A 17453-nucleotide genomic window follows, 5' to 3' on the forward strand; every position below is an offset into this window, starting at 1 on the left:
ACAACTGAAACTGAACAGAAAGATGGAATTCTGGAGAGTCATAATTTACTGTATGTGCCTAATGTGAATGTGTAGGTGTCTTTATTGAAATCCCATTCTTCCTAGTCAAAACTGAATTGTATTTTGACCCACACAAATCACTATGCTACTATCAGTAACGTTAATTTTCTCATTCAACGTTGAAACGGTTTTTCGTACACTGCTATAAAGCACTTATATCAAATTAAAGATTCCATCCAGCGTCAGTAAAGGCTGTGATGACGGAACAGTGGTATTACCTTATTTGGGCGAAAACCTACGTTGCGTAATGTTGTGTGACGTCAGAGAAGTCACAAGACCCGGGGAGCGGAGAAGGCGGAGAGAGGGAGGAGCCTCGGTACTGTTATGTTTCAGAGGCTGAAGTGAAGTGGTAGCATCATGTACCGCATGGCTACTGTGAACCGACACTCTCCGGTTGTCAGGGGCAGACAACGCTCCTGTTCCCCGTGAATGTCACGTTCAGTTCAGGATTAAAAAAAACTCAACTAGGCTCCGCGAATTTTACCAGCGGACGACAGCGTTGTCTATGCGCGCGTGGCGGCCGCTGTCGGTGTCTCCAGCTTCGTTAAAGAGCTAGCAAACCAACACTGAGCGCCAGCGTCGGCGCTGAGCTAGCGGCGCCGCCAGCTTGGCCGCTCCGTGTCTGTGGACGATGTGGTCCCTGCTGTCGTACGGTAGACTTGTAGCCAGGGCTGTCATCGGCGGACTCTCTCAGACTGACACTCGCGACTACAGCCTGGTGACAGCGAGCTGCGGCTTCGGCAAGGACTTCCGCAAAGGCATCCTGAAGAAAGGAATGTGCTATGGAGACGACGCGTGCTTCGTAGCCCGGCACAGATCCGCTGATGTTTTGGGTGAGTGAGTGTTTGTTTGGTTTGCTCCATGTGGCAGAAATGTTAACCAAACACTGGCTGTGACGTGAATGACCGGTCTAAGGTCATGACCTGGACCTGGAGGCTGAAACGTGTGTTGTTGTGTCATTAAATATTATTCGCTGGGTGAATCCATGTACCAGCAGCACACGGGTTTATTATCACTGCTGCCTTCACGTCACTTGTTTCTTTGTTCAGCATCGATCACCTGCTGCGTCTGTAATAAACGGACTGGAACATGGACACAGGAGTTCGTTCCTCTCACAATCCAGTGGTGTAAACAAAAACTAAGCAAAGCCTGTAAAAGACTGAACTGTCTGAGGGTTGTTTATAATTGGAGGCAGACAGACGTGGGCTTTTATGTGGCCCTTCATCTGATAACAGACAACAGTTACATAACATTCAATGACAAAAATGCTCTACTTAAAGGAGCAGTGTGTAAAATCCATCATTAATGGTAACACTTTATATTAAGGAGCACATTCACCATTAACCAGGTGCTTACTAACATGCATATAAGTAGCATACAATCCCTTTATTATTAAATATTAAGCAGGTATTAAGGATTTAGGAAAAATCTTAATTCATGTTGTAATAGAAGAATAAGGTGTTGATACGTGCTTAAGAATGACTAATAAAGGGCGAGTATGCTACTTGTGTATATATTAGGGCTGTCAAAAGATAAAAAAAAATTTAATCAGATTAATCACAGGGTAGCTGTGGATTAATCATGATTAATTACCATTCGTAAATATGCCAAAAAAAACTATAATTTTCTCTTTATATTGTTGTAGGAACGGAGAGATAAATAAAGTCTGTGAAAATATGAATGTAAAGAACAATAAAATACTGTAAATAACTTGTAAAAGCCTATACAAACTTAGTAAAAAATAAACATTACATTGTAAAAAACCCACATTATAAGAAAATATAAACAAATAGAAAAAATAAAATGCTGTAAATAACTTTAAAAAAACCTATACAGTGCACTGTAAATAACTCACATTATAAACAAGATATAAAGTATAGAAGTTAAATAGTTTTCTTACTAAACCCACAGCAGGAAATTCCTCATCAGCACTTTGAAGCACTACTTCTACTAGTTAGCGTTAGCGTCAGCTAGCATTCTGACGCTAATGTTAGCTGCTGTCTGTGTCCCCGTTAGTTAGACAGTGACTGTTAATGTTATGATTATATCATTATCTGCGCCAGCAGCGCCACTTACAGCTGTGTCTTTCTTTCTTTTTTTTTTCTTCCTCTTCTAACTACCTGATTGATAACTCCTCTTCATTTTCCTTCAGCTTCACACAGGTTAACGTGAGGAGACATGGGGCCCCGTTAGGGAGGTTTCCTACTGAGATTTCATTGCAAATCAACCCTTGTTGTTTAAGGGAGACGGGGATGCAGCGTGTCACTGATGCATTTAGGCTCCGAGTGTCGGGAGCACCCCTATCAGCTCAGGGCCCCAAGCAGTTGCTCGCCGCCTTGCCTGTTCATAAACTGCACGTCTACCCGTAGCGCGATGAAAGTGAGAAAGTGCGTTAATGCGTTAAAAAATTTTTAATTTTGACAGTCCTAGTATATATATATAAATATATATATGTATATATATATATATACATATATATATATATATATATATATATATATATATATGTTAGTAAGCACCTAGTTAATGGTGAATATGTGTTCCTCAAGATAAAGTTTTACCGTATAAATTGAAGTTGGGCGTTGTAGCTGAAAATACCTCACTCACACCTTTTGCCGATATGCAGGATGTATTGGGAGCAATAAGACCGTTTCCGATATATAGATACTTTTTCCTGAGAATGCGAATTGTATTCACCTAAAATAAATTTTTTCAAGGCTCTGTCTCAAACCCAACGCTAAGTAAAACTGGATCAAACTGAACAACTGGGACATCTTTGCCTTCATTTCAGCAATCAAGACAGGAAGACAGTAAAAACCAAGACATCCTTGAGTCACTTGGTGTTTGGGAGATTGATTAGTGGCAGACAGTGTTGGGGTAGTTACTCAAAAAAAAGTAATTAGTTACTAGTTACTTCTGTAAATTGTGATGAGATTACTTTACTAGTTACTGGATTTGAATTAATTTCAGTAATTTTTTTAATTTCAATAACAGATGCATCAGATCAGCTGATCTTTTTAGTTAACTGCTCCAAGCGGGAGAGAAGAAAGTTCTTTGGCGGGGAGTTCATAATCTGTGCTGTTTGCAGCCAAGTTTTGCTTTTGCGCAAAGAGACTTTCAAGCATTTAATAGGTGCTGTTCCACAGTGTACTCGCATCTTGTTGCAATCGTTTTATTGGTGTTCCAAACTGATCTTGGACAGACTCTAAGCGGGTATAGACAGTCGCGTGCTGGCCGCCGTTTTTGCATGCGTCATCGCAACATTGTTTTGGTGGTTACCCCAGGACGCCCGGACGCCCTGCTGGCTAAAAGCATGTTCTCCGCCGTCTCCATGCCCATCTCCATTTCCCTCCTGCACACCAGTAGCTACGTCACAGAAATCGATCTCCATGACAACAGTGCCCAGGCAAGCACACACACAATCAACACGCATGCACACACATCACTTAAACGGATCAGAACTTTACTACACACAGGCAGGCAAACACGGCAGAAAAGCGTGTTACTATAGTCAAGTAAAGTAGTGTAGTAGTTTTTGGTGTAATGCGTTACTTTACTTCATTACCCAAAAAAAGTAATATCGTTACTGTAATCCGTTACTTTGTAACTCCCCCAACACTGGTGGCAGAGTTGTTTGACTGCTGCTGCTTCTGCGAACAGGCCGGTTTCTTCTGTCACAGCCTGAGGACACAGAGGAACAGTCCTTGTTTGGTCAGTGAGGCAGATGCTGGTGTCCTGTGAACAATAACATTTACGTGTCCTTCCTTTGTAGAAAAATCTGGGACCAAATAAAATCCTACTCGGGGAATGAGTTGCTCATTAACCTACATGCGCAGAGCATGCTTCTGTAGAAAAACTGATTATGTCTTCATTGACAGATGTTTTTGTAGTGAGAGATAGAGAGTGACTCCGTGGATGACCGGATGGACATATACTGTAATTCAAACTGTAGTTTCCATTGTTTTTCTGTGTTGTGCAGCTGCATGGACAGCTTTGCCAGTGTTTCTCACTCACTTGTGGAACAAGTCTGAGGAATGCAAAAAATGATAACTGCCTCTCTCATTTTCACTTTTACATCTTTTCTAAGAACAAAGTTATGGGGACACTTGGCTCCCTGTTGAGGTTTAATACTCATACTCTAAAATATGTTACGTAAACATTAGGGAAGGAAGCATTGTTATTCATGTCTGTTTTGTTTGTTTTTATTTTTAGGTGTGGCAGATGGGGTGGGTGGCTGGCGAGACTACGGTGTGGACCCCTCTCAGTTTTCGGGTACTCTCATGAAGACGTGTGAGAGGCTGGTGAAGGAGGGGCGTTTCACTCCCAGCAATCCTGTAGGCGTCTTGACGACCAGCTACTACGAGCTGCTGCAGAACAAAGTGCCACTACTGGGTGAGTGAAGCCATTGGAAACACAGAGATTATAGACTGTATATAAAAATAGATGGAGTCTCTTTGAAGTGCATAAACCCTGTATTTACTTGAATGGGTTTATGTTCTCAATTAGGGGTGGGAATCACAGGGTGATGCAATACGCGATAAATGGTCCACAATACCAATAATATCACAATACAAAGATTCTGTGATAAACAATATATTGCAAGACAATCATATAGTGATACGCAGTCTTCTATAAAGTACTTGAAAGTGATACTAGTCTTAAAGTACCTGGCATTTACTGTACTTAAGTATCAAAAGTAATTTTCTGGTATAAAATGTACTTAAGTATTGGAAGTAAAGGTAAATGTATTGGTTGGCCAGCTGGGTTTGGGGGAAAAAGCGCCTGCGTCCTCCGTGCCGAGCCTTTCGTGCCACTAAGTGCAGACCCCCGTTGTTGAGCTGTGTGACGGTCTGCGTCTCCCTACCACACACCCCCTAGCAGTAACCCAAACCGGTGGGCCCCACATGAGCCTGGCGTGGCTGTCGGTGAACTCCAGGGTCTCCGTGTTATGCATGCGTCTGTCCCAGTGAGGCAGCAAAGACTAAACAACGAGCCGCTGGTGTGTTTTAAGTCCACTTGGAGCCGAAATCTGCGGTGAACAGCTGGCGCCGCTAAAAACAACTGGCGACAACAAGCAGGTATTACGTCACCAACTCAACTTTTATTTTGTAGTAACAAAGATGGTTAAGGGAAATGTATTGGAGTAAAAGTAAACATTTTATTTAGGAAATGTAGTAAACTAAAAGTTGTCAGAAATATAAATAACAAAGTAAAGTACAGATATGTTAAAATTCTAAAAGTAATGAAGTATTTGTACTTCATTACATTACAAGAATAATATCACACAATATCTGTCTAAGTGAAGAAAACAAAACATCTGTGAAAAGTTTCAACTGCAGGATTTTTGGGCCCTATGAAACCCGTTTAATTTTTTTCCAAATTCTGTTTTATTTTTTTCCAAATTCCGTTTTTTCTCATTTGATTTTTTTTAGGATTCCGTTTTTACCCATTACCCTTACTTTACTACCATAGAGTGTCAGTGAATAAAATGTCCATTAATGAAATGCAACTTTCTTCTTGAATCCGCTGACTGAAGAGAGAATGTTCTGGTGTGAAGTGAGTGGCAGGTGAGTGTTTGTGAGGAGATTCACGGGTCATGTCGCGAATGAGTGGTCCCCGGAAACATTTCCCTAGCCAAACGTTCCTTCTCCTCACGATGACAGCATTTGAGTCACATTATGTCAATTTCCACGATATTTCGTGTTTAACAGTAGATTCCATTTTTATTGGCCAATTCCGCGATTCCGTCCACGATTCCGTTAACGTGGACATCATAGGGCCCTAGATGTTTAGCAGAGTTGTTTGACTGCTGCTGTGAACAGGCCGGTTTCTTCTGCCACAGGCTGAGTGAAACTGGCAGAGAATATTTACTTAAGAGCGACTTACTGTATTAATTAAATAAATGTTAAGTCTCAATATGTGCCGCTTAATCAGTTCTCATGTTGGTAGTCTGTGCCCGATAGCCGCGGAGCATGGCATCATACTGGTGCACTGTCAACAAACGCCAAGAGAATAGACTGCTGGTGTTGAAGAAACATCAGTTGTAAGGGAGTGATGTTTTTTCTGTTGCATGTACCATTTAACTCTGGTTCATTTAGTCTCTTCTCAATTAAACGAGTACTTGTTTGATCTATAAAATGTTGAATGATTCTGTTTCAATTATTTAGTTGTTATATGGAGGAAAGAAACCAGCTGAAAAACGTTTAAGAAGCTGAAAAAAAGCCTGATTATTCAGTTATGATAACAGTTAATTACTAACAATTAAATTAGTCATCGTTGTAGCTCTACTTTATTACGGTTTCCCATTCCTCCAGACCCATGTATCACCTGACATGTGCACTAACTGGTACCTCAGTGTAGTCTCTAAGGCGGCTCAGGTCTAACTTTGTTACACCAGGGTCAGGTCAACTTGCTGCCTCTCACCTTGTTCAACAGTTCACTAAACTAATTAAGAGCCTCCTAAGCCTCGCACTCTTCTGGACAGTGTTTGCCAATCTTAGCCTCTCCATGATACAGTGCATTTTCCATGTGGTTTGAATTCGACTTAAGGTTGAGTTGTTTACTTCAGTCTGTTCATATTACATGGTAGCAGGATGGAGATTTTTGCTACATGACTCAGAACAGCCAGATCCAATTAAGAAAACCTGGGAATGTACCCAAGGCCCGGCCTGTGCTGTGCACTCCGTTTCCCCAATCCCTTTCCTCCTTTTCAGTACTTCCTGACGACAAAGCGTTAATATATAGCATCAGTGAACAAGTTTTCACAAGCAGAGCTCTGTCTCCGTGAGCTTCAGTACTTTTCCATGGGGTTTCACAAATGCGGCAGGGGAAACAACACGGCATTGTACTGTAATTGTTCTGCTGCAGAGAAAATGGGAGACGACCGGAGAGTGAGTCACAGAGCTTGAGGGGTTTTGAAGGATGATCCCACAGAGCATATTTTGGTGTGCCAGATGAATCATCCACAGGGTGTGGCTATACGCCATCCGTCTGCTCCACTGGCTTAGGTTTCCTCTTCACCACCTCCCAGGCGGTGAAACACTGAAAATTATTAAAAGTACTACAGCTTGTGGAATGTCAAGTTTGTGTTTTCAGGCAGACCTCAGGCATCAGTCTCCCAAATGCACCGTAGATATGAGTGTGTCGGTTTATTTTGTCTGCAGTGTCATTTCATCCAGACATTTTATGAAAGGTGGTAAATTATCACTTATACTTTGAAGGTTGGTCAGAGGGTAGATGGAGTTAATCCCAGCTGATACTGCGTGAGAGGAAGAGTAAATCCTGGACAGGTCACCTGCCTGTTGCAGGATCAAAATACCGTGACAAACAACCACTTGTTCTAGACATCGACATCAGTCCTGAGTGATCACATACAAACAGCACCAAGTACAGGTCTGAACGCAACAGGTCTGTGATCAGATCTGATATTTGATGGTGTGAACGAAATCCATCCTTAGGACCGTTTAAAGACCAGGGGCCTCATGTACAAAGGTTGCGTACGCACAAAAACGTGGCGTACGTCCGTTTCCACGCTCACGTTCAGATGTATGAAACGTGAAATGACCGTGGAAATGTGCGGTGTCCACGCCAACTTCATGGCTGACTTACGCCCGTTTCTACAGCTATTGTTCCTTTGGCGACACTTAGTGGTGATGCTGGGAAACTGTTAATAATGTGAAAACAAGCAGTCATCAGAGTGATGTGCACACCAGAGACACATTTATGAAGAATTAACACCTTGCAAATGGTGCAATCCGACGTGAGCGAGTATTTAGTGAACGCAAGGATTTACTTGCAAACGATAATAATTGGCTCATAAGCTGATTGCGGTCAGGAGTGTGCCAGTCAACCCTGAGCCGAGCCAGCTGTGTGGGACGGAATCATCCGAATGTCATCCAGGTTCATCAAACTCCCATACAATGCTGTTAAACAGGCCAACATTAAAGCACAATTTTCAGCGAGAGCCGGTTTCCCTCCTGTTTGCGGAGCTATTGACTGCACACACATTGCTATAAAAGCGCTATCACAGAATTTTTGACGTTAATAGAAAATATTTTCATTACATCAATGTTCAAATCATATGTGATGTGCAAATGCAGCTAACATCATGTAAGGTGGTCTGGTTCATTATGACTCATTCATTGTGACTAACAGCAGGGTGGGAACAGGCTGTTTCTGGGTTTTGGTGTACGCCAAGATTTAGTAGGAAATCCACGCAAGTCTTTTTACATGAGGCCCCAGCTCCTTAGCCGACATCCTCTGATCTGCTACAGTTTGACACAGAACCTAGGCCTCACTACTACTAGGCCTGTAACGATGCACCAAAGTCACGATTCAGTTCAGATGTAGGTGTAGGCATTTCTTTTGTGTCCCACTTAAATTAATCTTGGAATGGTGTCGTTGAACGTGCATTTTAACCAGGACAAATGTTAATACTTGGTCTGAAAAGGGCCTCACTTTCACACTTCACACCTCCAGTCAGTCTACCAATTAAATACTCCTTAACCTAACCCCAGTGGGCATGTCTGTGGACTGTGGGAAGAAGCTGCAGCAACTGGAGACATTAGCGACTTCCTAATTCTAAATATTTTGACAGATATATTGATGAAATGGATGACGAATGAATTCCAATTAGCTGCTTCAGTGTCAGTGTCCTGGTGCTGTTCATGTTGGTTCATTATCACACTGTCATGTTTTACCAGGACACTTTAATGGAACTATGTCATTATTGACACCTCTGCTAATGATGTGAAAAAAAACCGGAGCGTACATTGTGACTTTAACTTGTGTGTTTGCTGCCAGATGTAACTTTGCTCAACACCTGCTCTTGAATTGGGATATGTGAACTAGCATGATAGCCTGCTGTGAGTTGAAGTCTTGTTATTAAACATTATATGCACTTTCAATGGGGTTGAACAACGATGCAAATAGCAAACCATGAAGGCAATATAATTGCTCTAATTTTGGTAAAACTTGGGAAAATAAATGATATTATCGGCACAATATCGATATTGGCCAATATTGGCTTTAAAATGTATTATTGGATCAGCCAACATGCCAAGATCCCCCAATATGACGAATAACTAAAACTGCAGGCTGAAGGCGATTATTTCTTTATGTTTATTGATTTTGTACAATGAAGAAAATCCATATCTACATCTGCTGCTAGAAAAATGTTAATTTCACTACAGAAGAGACTAAAAAAAGTACATGTATCGCTATAGGTTGAAGCACTCCAAACATACCGGCATATCGGATATTGGCAAAAAGACCAATATCTCTAGGTTAAACTATTCCAGTTTGTATGTAATGTACATAAAATAAAACAAAAAAGAGATTTTATCCCTCAGCCCTAAATGTTCATTTTCCGGCCCTTTCAGTTTTGGCATAAATGTTATCTATGTGCCAGTTACCATTACAACTGTGTTTTGTGTGTTTGTGCAGGGAGTAGCACGGCCTGTATCGTGGTTTTGGACCGGCAGAGTCACCAACTGCACACAGCCAACTTGGGAGACTCGGGCTTCCTGGTGGTGCGGGGAGGGGAGGTGGTCCATCGCTCAGACGAGCAGCAGCACTACTTCAACACGCCCTTCCAGCTGTCCATCGCGCCCCCTGGGGCCGAGGGCGCCGTTCTCAGTGACAGGTGAGACATTCGACAGGGGACAGCATATGCTGCTGCAGTGAATGTGTCTCCAGGGGACAGTACATGCGGGATGGGGTTGGGGTGGTGGGGTTGATAAAGAGCAGGTCATACAGGCATTCAGTGGAGGCCCCACACATCCTGATAACAACACACCTCACATGTGTGTGTAAGCTGTAATTCACTGTCCTGCAGAACAATATGTCATGCTTGTGTCCCTCACATGCAGTGGGGCTCTGTGACTGTATTGAGCTGTGTTGGGGAACACATGCTGCCTTTTCTAGTTAGTGTGGAGAGCTAAAAGCAGCAGCAGTAGTGGACGTCATTAGGGTGGCTGTTGGATGTCTGCCAGGGTTTTTCCTCTCACTCAGGTCAAAGTCTGCGTGGGGTGAAGGGTAAACTGTACACAGCCAGTGGAGCTGCTGCAGGCCCAGACACCTTTTCACACACTCGATCGTGATTGATTATATTGAAAATCGTCACTCACAGTTCAGTTACACCTGATGCTTAATGCATTTTGAGTAGTAGTCATGGATTTAAGGAGTAGCGATTATCGGCCTGGCCGATATTTGGCACCACTGTGTCTCCAGCATTGTCCCGCCCACACCACCATCTGATTGGTTACACACAGAGCCACAGTAACAGCCATTCAGCAGCCGTGAAAGCTCCGCATGCACAGTGCTCAGACACGGCAGAGAGGAGAAAAAGAGAAGCTGTGCAGAGCAGATATACCTCTCGAAGGTTAGATTAAGGCAGCAGACTCTCCCGAAATTGTAATAAGCAGCAGCTCTGCTCCCTCGCAGTCCCTCCAGCCCTGTGTCTTTCGAAGACGACTAAGACCAGTCATTGCACTCGTTTCCATCCCGGCGTCAAACACAAGTGTAGCGCCAGACAGACGCCAAATTACAAGTGTTGAAATCAAGTTTAACTCTCGGTCCATTCTGATAGTCTCGCTGAACGCCGTTCCAACGCTAAATAGACCTTGTGTGTGTGCACACAACATGATGTGCGATGGGGAGACTGAGAGAGGGCAGAACACCTGAACAGAGGACAATATGTTCCACTCAGAAGTCTGTTTAAGAGACATGTTTCAGTTATTTCTGTCATGTTAAAGTCCTGTTAGAGGGACATAACACAGCATCATAAAGCCTACATGAATTGCATAGAGTTCAGGGATGAACAGTCTCTCCTATTGCTATTCTACCATTTTTTTCAGCTATACTAACATTAATTGTTAGTAATGTAGCAGCTTAGTTATGAATGACAGGGTCCCTGCAATCACATGTTGTTAAAAAATAACATTTACATAATCATAATAATATAACAATAATAAAATCAACTATAGGCTTCCCAAATGCTGTAATAAACTAAGCATGATGAGTTGAGCATATGTCGGCATGTGGCCCCACTTTTTTTGAAACTCTTTCAATCTGACGCTGCTTAATGGAGACTCACATTTCTGTGCACATTTTATTTAAATATGTTTCATTTACTTTATGAAACTTCAGGAAGCTATTTATTTATTAATTAATTAAAATTTCTGTTAACTCTATAAGAGAGGCTGCTGACCCTGGGATATCCCTGCACTTTTTGTTACAGTTTTAAAATAAAGATCCTAAAAGATATGTTCAATAAACACATGCTTAAAGGTGTTTAAATTAAGTTTAGTGTTGGTGTTTGTGTTATACAAACTTTTGATGCCAATATTTGTACTTTTACTGCAAATGAATATCGGCTACAAATATTGGTTATTGGCCTCCTTGACTACTAATAATCGGTATTGGCCCTGAAAAAAACATATGGGTTGATCTCTAATTGCAGTTGACTGCGCAGTGGAAAGATAAGCGGCACCAGACAAAGAATCTTTCCAGAGGTCTGATTTCCTCCTGCTGGTGACCAATGCAAAGTACAAACATGTTTTCAGTTCTCTCTGAACAGACCAAAGCAGGTGAAACAGTATTCTGTTTCCTCTCCTTTTCACACACCTGACCTGCACAGAACACAGAAGTAGGCATACATGGTACTGGAAATGTTTCTGATTTCTGTTATGTCAATATAGTGGGAGTGCTTGGGCCTATAATCAATACTGATATATGTATGTTTTTCCCTGGGCTCAACAGCAGAGGTCATTTATGGAGCTTTTCCATTATACAGTTCTGATTCAGTCACTGATTGGTCAGAGAGTGTCATCACTGGAAGAGTTATGAGCCCAACATAACAATCAAACTGAAAAATGCTGAACTGTAGATCAGTTAAAAAGACTCTCAACATTTAACAGAGGAGACTTAAGGTGGTGTATTTAGCGACAGCACTGCTGAAAGCTGCTGATTATGAGTCAATTCACAACACAGTTCAGTGAATCTAATCTTTTGAATTAACTGATTTTAATTATTCAGTTACACAAAAAAACAGCTGATTTGGCTCATTCTTATTTGTAATTAAAAAGGAATGCCTACATTAAACAAGAATTGTAGTGCATCTATTATATGATTTTATTACAAAATCGTATGTATGTATGTGTGGAATAATCTAAGGGAGAGATGTACATTACTACAGAGACATGTTGAATGATGGATGCAGCCCATTTATTCCTATCTATGCAGCAAAGTCTTCCTGTGACTTTTTTTTTACCTTTCTGCTAGGAAAAGTCTATTTTAGTCTGAGCTGCAGTTTTAGCTCCAGTAAGAGTCACAGAACAGGCTGTTCCTGGGAGCTTTGGCTCCTCGTGTCATGATGCAGTCCAAACAGTTTTTTTAATGAAATGACATGCATGACTGACTGGAGAGGAGATGTGCAGCTGGGTGACAGTATCTTCCAAGAAGTGAACCCGACACTGGCAGACTAACTTGGTTCGTGCCTCCTTGAGTGTGTGCCCCCCGTCGTTATAATGGTAGCATCTTTTATTGGTTGCTGGTGTCCTTTCCAACTACTCATGTGACGATTCTTTAACTCATCCTCATCCACCATGATTTTATGTTTCTGTAGCCAAGGCAAAATATCCATTGCAGTTGGGAATCTAATCGTCTCAGTACAGTTTCCCACCTGGGTAGAATAACCTGCTGTATCCAGTGAGTGTTCCTTGGAAGAGGAGAAGCTGGTTCACCGTCATCTGAGATTTGACAGCACTGATTTCCTCCATGAGTTAAACACAGGAGAAAAATAAAGGGTTCCGAGAGTACCTACCACCATAACATCTCTCTTAACTGTGTGTTGCCCTTGTTTAGTGCATTGACATCTGATCACATCTGATCTTGTGATTTTAGCCAGTATCTGAGTACTAAGTATTGTATCATCCTATACTTGGTAAAAATGTTTGAGGAAACTGTAGGAAAATTTCATGATCTCTCATTTGTGTTGTAACCTCCAGCCCTGACGCCGCTGACAGCTCTTCCTTCGACGTACAGCTGGGCGACATCATCCTCACCGCCACTGACGGCCTCTTTGACAACATGACAGACTACATGATCCTGCAGGAGCTGAAGAAGCTCAAGGCAAGTCCTCGAACAGCTTTGCTGGTGGAAGAGGAATGAAATACAAATGTCACATCTTTGTTTTTCTTGTTGTTGCCTCCCTCAGAAGGCTAATTACGAGAGCATCCAGCAGACGGCCCGCAGCATCGCAGAACAGGCCCATGACTTGGCATATGACCCAAATTACATGTCACCTTTTGCACAGTTTGCCTGTGACAATGGACTGAATGTAAGAGGTAAGTGTCCCAGTTCTACTTGACTCTCATGTCCTGATAATCTTCAGATGAAAATGGCACATTTTTAACCGTGTTTAAAGCTGCAGTGCGTAAAATTAACAGGACACATCTTCTTTGTTTAGGAGGAAAGCCAGATGACATCACAGTGCTGCTGTCTATAGTGGCAGAGTATACTGACTAGAGACTGTGTGTGGAGCTGGGGGGGGGGGTGTTTGCCTCTGCAGGTGATGGACTGCTTTGATTCCTGCTGGTCAGGATGAAGGACTAATGTCAGATGCTTTTCTCTGCATCCACTGGCTCTGCTCTGCTGCCTGAACTCCTCCTCCCTTTAAATAAACCCCTCCCACATGCTGCCTGACATGAGGGGGGGCTGATGTTGCCGGGCAGTAGTGGAGTGACCTCCACATTGTCCTGGTGGAAGGGAAACCTGCAGTCCACGAGTAGTGTTTAATGCACAGGAAAAGGCAGCATTAGGGCTTAATAAATGAGCTGCCGTGTGTCAAAGAGATTTTATGTGTGTGCAGGGAGTGTATGTTTGATAATAAGTTATGGATGTTTTGTAAAATGTTTGCAAAAAAAGTAGTGCATGATGTGACATTATACGAGGGATGAGCTGATATTCAGTAGCAGCCTGATACTGCTCAAAATAACAATTGGATCCAAAATTCCTACATGTCACAAATGCTTCACTAAACACAGCCTGTAAAAATGTAAACAAAAAGCAGTAGTGGCATTTTATAAGTCCAGTGTGTAAAATTTAGGAGAGTTAATTGGCAGAAATTGTAAATGGAATCCTTAAGTATAAAAAAAAATAAGTGTTTGGTTTTCATAGCCTTAAAATAAGCCTTTTATATGAACATGAGGCATGGGTCTTGATTATAGAAGCAGCCATCTTGTGCCACCATGTTTCTACAGCAGCCCTAACTGAAAAAAAACACTGAAGAGTGGACGTTTTGCTCTTTGAAACAGGATCGTAGTTCCCGTAGTTCTGGTTTCCCTGACGCACTTGGGGAAAGAGGAGCGTGATCTCTGTTAAAATGTGCAGTCTCACCATTAGATGTCACTAATTCTGAATATTGGGATGCAAATAGAAGCGGCGGGGATCGGCAGAGACTGCGGTACAATATTATCTACAATTTTATCAAAATATTACTGAGTGTTTGTGAAATCATATATTTTGCGTTATACTCTCTCAAAAACTCTAGTGAGGGTGAGCACTTGCCACCATCTAATGGACTGAAATGTCAATAGATTTGTTTTATGCTACAAAGTATTTTTATTTGTAATATCAGTTGAAGCAAAAAAAAAACCCCAATCATAATTGATATATACTATTGCCACGCAAAATATCGTCTTATTTCACTGCATCGATTTTCCACCACCCTTAGCTAATATTGGATACTTGCAAAGATAAAGGGTTTGGTGTAATTCTCAAAGACCACCCCCCCAATGTTTGTGTTCCTTTTTATTGTTTTGTCTTGTTTTTATCAATGCAAAGATTGCAAAGATACTTGGGGCGCACACACACACACACACACACGGCTTCTCTCCTCACGAGCAGCTGAGGCGCCTGTTGACATTGTAAATGGTGAGGTGGCTGAACATGGCAAGTCTTGGCTGCTGCAGGGCATTTACGACCAGCTTTAGTCCAAAATGAAAAGCTGCCCCTTTGAAGTATTTTGCATACCAAGCAAACTATGAAGGAAAGGCTGAGAATGCCATTTGTTTACATGCAAATTACAAAGTAGTGGCGACCAAGTTGAGTCGCACAATGTTACATTATACAACTGACAATAGTGTTTTAAACTTCAGATATTACGTTTGAAAATGTAGTATCGCGACGACCATAATTCTTACACACTGGATCTAAATAAGCCACATAATGTTTTTGAAAAGGCTGGATATGACAAGGTGGTTAATGTATCAGCACAAATTGTGTTCACAGATGTGTAGTTTAACAAAATGAACAAAGACTGATAATGGTTTCATGGTTGTGATAAGTGGAGCCATCCCTACATTACTTATACATGTGTTTAGTTTCTTGGAGCAGGTCGATCCATTAAGATTTCATGAAGTGCAGCAGTAGCTGCCTTATCCATCCCAATGCAATCGACGTCCTGCACACGTGTAAGTTCTTGACAAGAATATTTTCTTAACTTCAGAACCTCTTAATATACAAAATGTGTGGAAGTGAACCCTCCCTTTAATACCACAGCTGCTGCTGAAGTCTTGATTGTGTGCGTGTGTGTGTGTGAGAGCGAGTGTGAATCTGAATGTGTTTTCTGGGCAGTGATTGACTGCACTCATGTGCCTGTTGTTGGTGTGTGTGTGTGAAATGGATGTGAAGGTGACTTCTCCATATCCACTGGGCTAAATTGGTCTTGCCGCCTTAAAACGCACAAGCTCAAGAAGCATATCTGAAAAAAAACCACAGTGGAGGTTGGTCATGTGAGCAAATGTATTTTTGTAACTTCTTTGTTTGGTGGTTTTGTTGAATTGTCTGGACTGAGCACAGTGTCGGAGTAGAGCTTTGGAAACTGTCGATCACAATCTGTGTTGCGTTTCCTTCGCTCTCCTCTCGGCTGTGGCACGTCAGGTGAAAAAAAAAAAGGTCATTATTTTTATGTAACATCACTATGGAAAATGCACGGGCTCTCACACAGTTAACATGTTTCTTTGTAAATAAATAAATGTTTATTGTCTTGTTTTGAAAATGTCCCTTGCATCCGGTGTTGCTGATTCTGAATGTCCATCATTCTTTAAAACTGCTGGGTACAGAGCGCACTTAGAACTGTTAAGTAGCCAGAACAGAAATGTGTCTATGTCTGCACTCAGTCAGAAGCATAGGAATAAAGCCATGGCACGCTTTGAACATTTCACATTACTGTTTATAAACTGCTCTGTCAAATGACTGAGTGTCATCTACACTGGATGACTGCAGTGTCACACAGAGAAGCAGTGAACCGTCAAAGTGTGAGTAGTTTACATATCCCAGCACTGAGGACAATCTAAACAGCCTTAATCATATTACAAAGCAATTCCCAGTCAGATGCTACAGCCACTGTTAGCGTTAGCATGGTGACTCTCTTCCCTGTCATCTCACTTACACTGTGTCATCTTTCCTCTGCTCTGTTCCAACAACTGCATGGACTCAGATCTGTTGTCTGCGATGAAACATTTTTCAAATCTGTACAATACATAAATAAAGGATACAGTATTTATTAACCTGCTGTGTTTGATGATGTTTTATGTTTCCTTAAACATACTGAAGTCCACAGACAAGAGGGTGTGTCTGAAGCCACAGTTTTCACAAAGGTGGTTGGCTTTCTTATAACACGGCCTGGTCACCATGGCAACTTAAGTTGCAGAAATAACCCTGGTTCAGAGCAGGGGATGGTTAGAGTTTCAGCTTGAAAGTTGAAATCAGCTAAAAGAAAAGAGCCACACTTTCTCTAATCAGCCTCTTTGGACATAGTTTGACTACAGTGGCAGGATTCACAAACTGTCTCAGCCATCTTCCAAGACTGAAGCAACTTTTTTTTCGTGCTTTACGGCTAAATACCGTGGTCGTGGCAAAAGTTTGGGCACCCCTGTAAATGTTCATGATTTTCCTTTATAAATCATTGGTTGATTGAAAAAGAAATGTCAGTTAAATTTATCATATAGGAGACAAACACAGTGATATTTGAGAAGTGAAATAAAGTTTATATGATTTACAGAAAGTGTGCAAGAATTATTGAAACAAAATTAGGCATGTGCATAAATTTAGGCACCACAAAAGAAATATGTTGTGCATCCTCCTTTTGCAGAAATAACAGCCTCTAAACACTTCCTATAGCTTCCAATTAGAGTCTGAATTCTGGCTGAATGTATTTTGGACCATTCTTCTTTACAAATATCTCCAGTTCAGTCAGGTTTGATGGTTTCCGCTTTAAATCACACCACAAATGTTCAATAATATTCAGGTCTGGGGACAGAGATGGCCATTCCAGAACGTTGTATTTGTTCCTCTGCATGAATGCCTTAGTAGATTTTGAACAGTGTTTA

The 17453-nt window shown here is 41.7% G+C and overlaps 1 protein-coding gene across 1 annotated transcript; it reads left to right on the plus strand.

The window, feature by feature from the left end:
- The first annotated feature begins 376 nt into the window (after window positions 1-376).
- Window positions 377-16124, plus strand: pptc7a (protein phosphatase targeting COQ7 a). Its single transcript, XM_083886774.1, has 6 exons — window positions 377-893; window positions 4273-4452; window positions 9505-9703; window positions 13068-13191; window positions 13277-13406; window positions 13529-16124. The coding sequence occupies exons 1-6, from the start codon at window positions 692-694 to the stop codon at window positions 13585-13587; spliced, it is 894 nt and encodes a 297-aa protein (XP_083742900.1). The 5' UTR covers window positions 377-691; the 3' UTR covers window positions 13588-16124.
- Window positions 16125-17453: the final 1329 nt, after the last annotated feature.

The sequence above is a fragment of the Microchirus variegatus genome (assembly GCF_963457635.1).
Source record: "Microchirus variegatus genome assembly, chromosome: 3".
Taxonomy (NCBI): Eukaryota; Metazoa; Chordata; class Actinopteri; order Pleuronectiformes; family Soleidae; genus Microchirus; species Microchirus variegatus.

Excerpts from the sequence above, each read along its gene's own strand:
- pptc7a (XM_083886774.1), top strand. The coding sequence starts at position 692 with ATGTGGTCCCTGCTGTCGTACGGTAGACTTGTAGCCAGGGCTGTCATC. Across the intron at positions 4,453-9,504 it reads GAACAAAGTGCCACTACTGG|GGAGTAGCACGGCCTGTATC; the intron begins GTGAGTGAAGCC and ends GTGTTTGTGCAG. Across the intron at positions 13,407-13,528 it reads CAATGGACTGAATGTAAGAG|GAGGAAAGCCAGATGACATC; the intron begins GTAAGTGTCCCA and ends TTCTTTGTTTAG.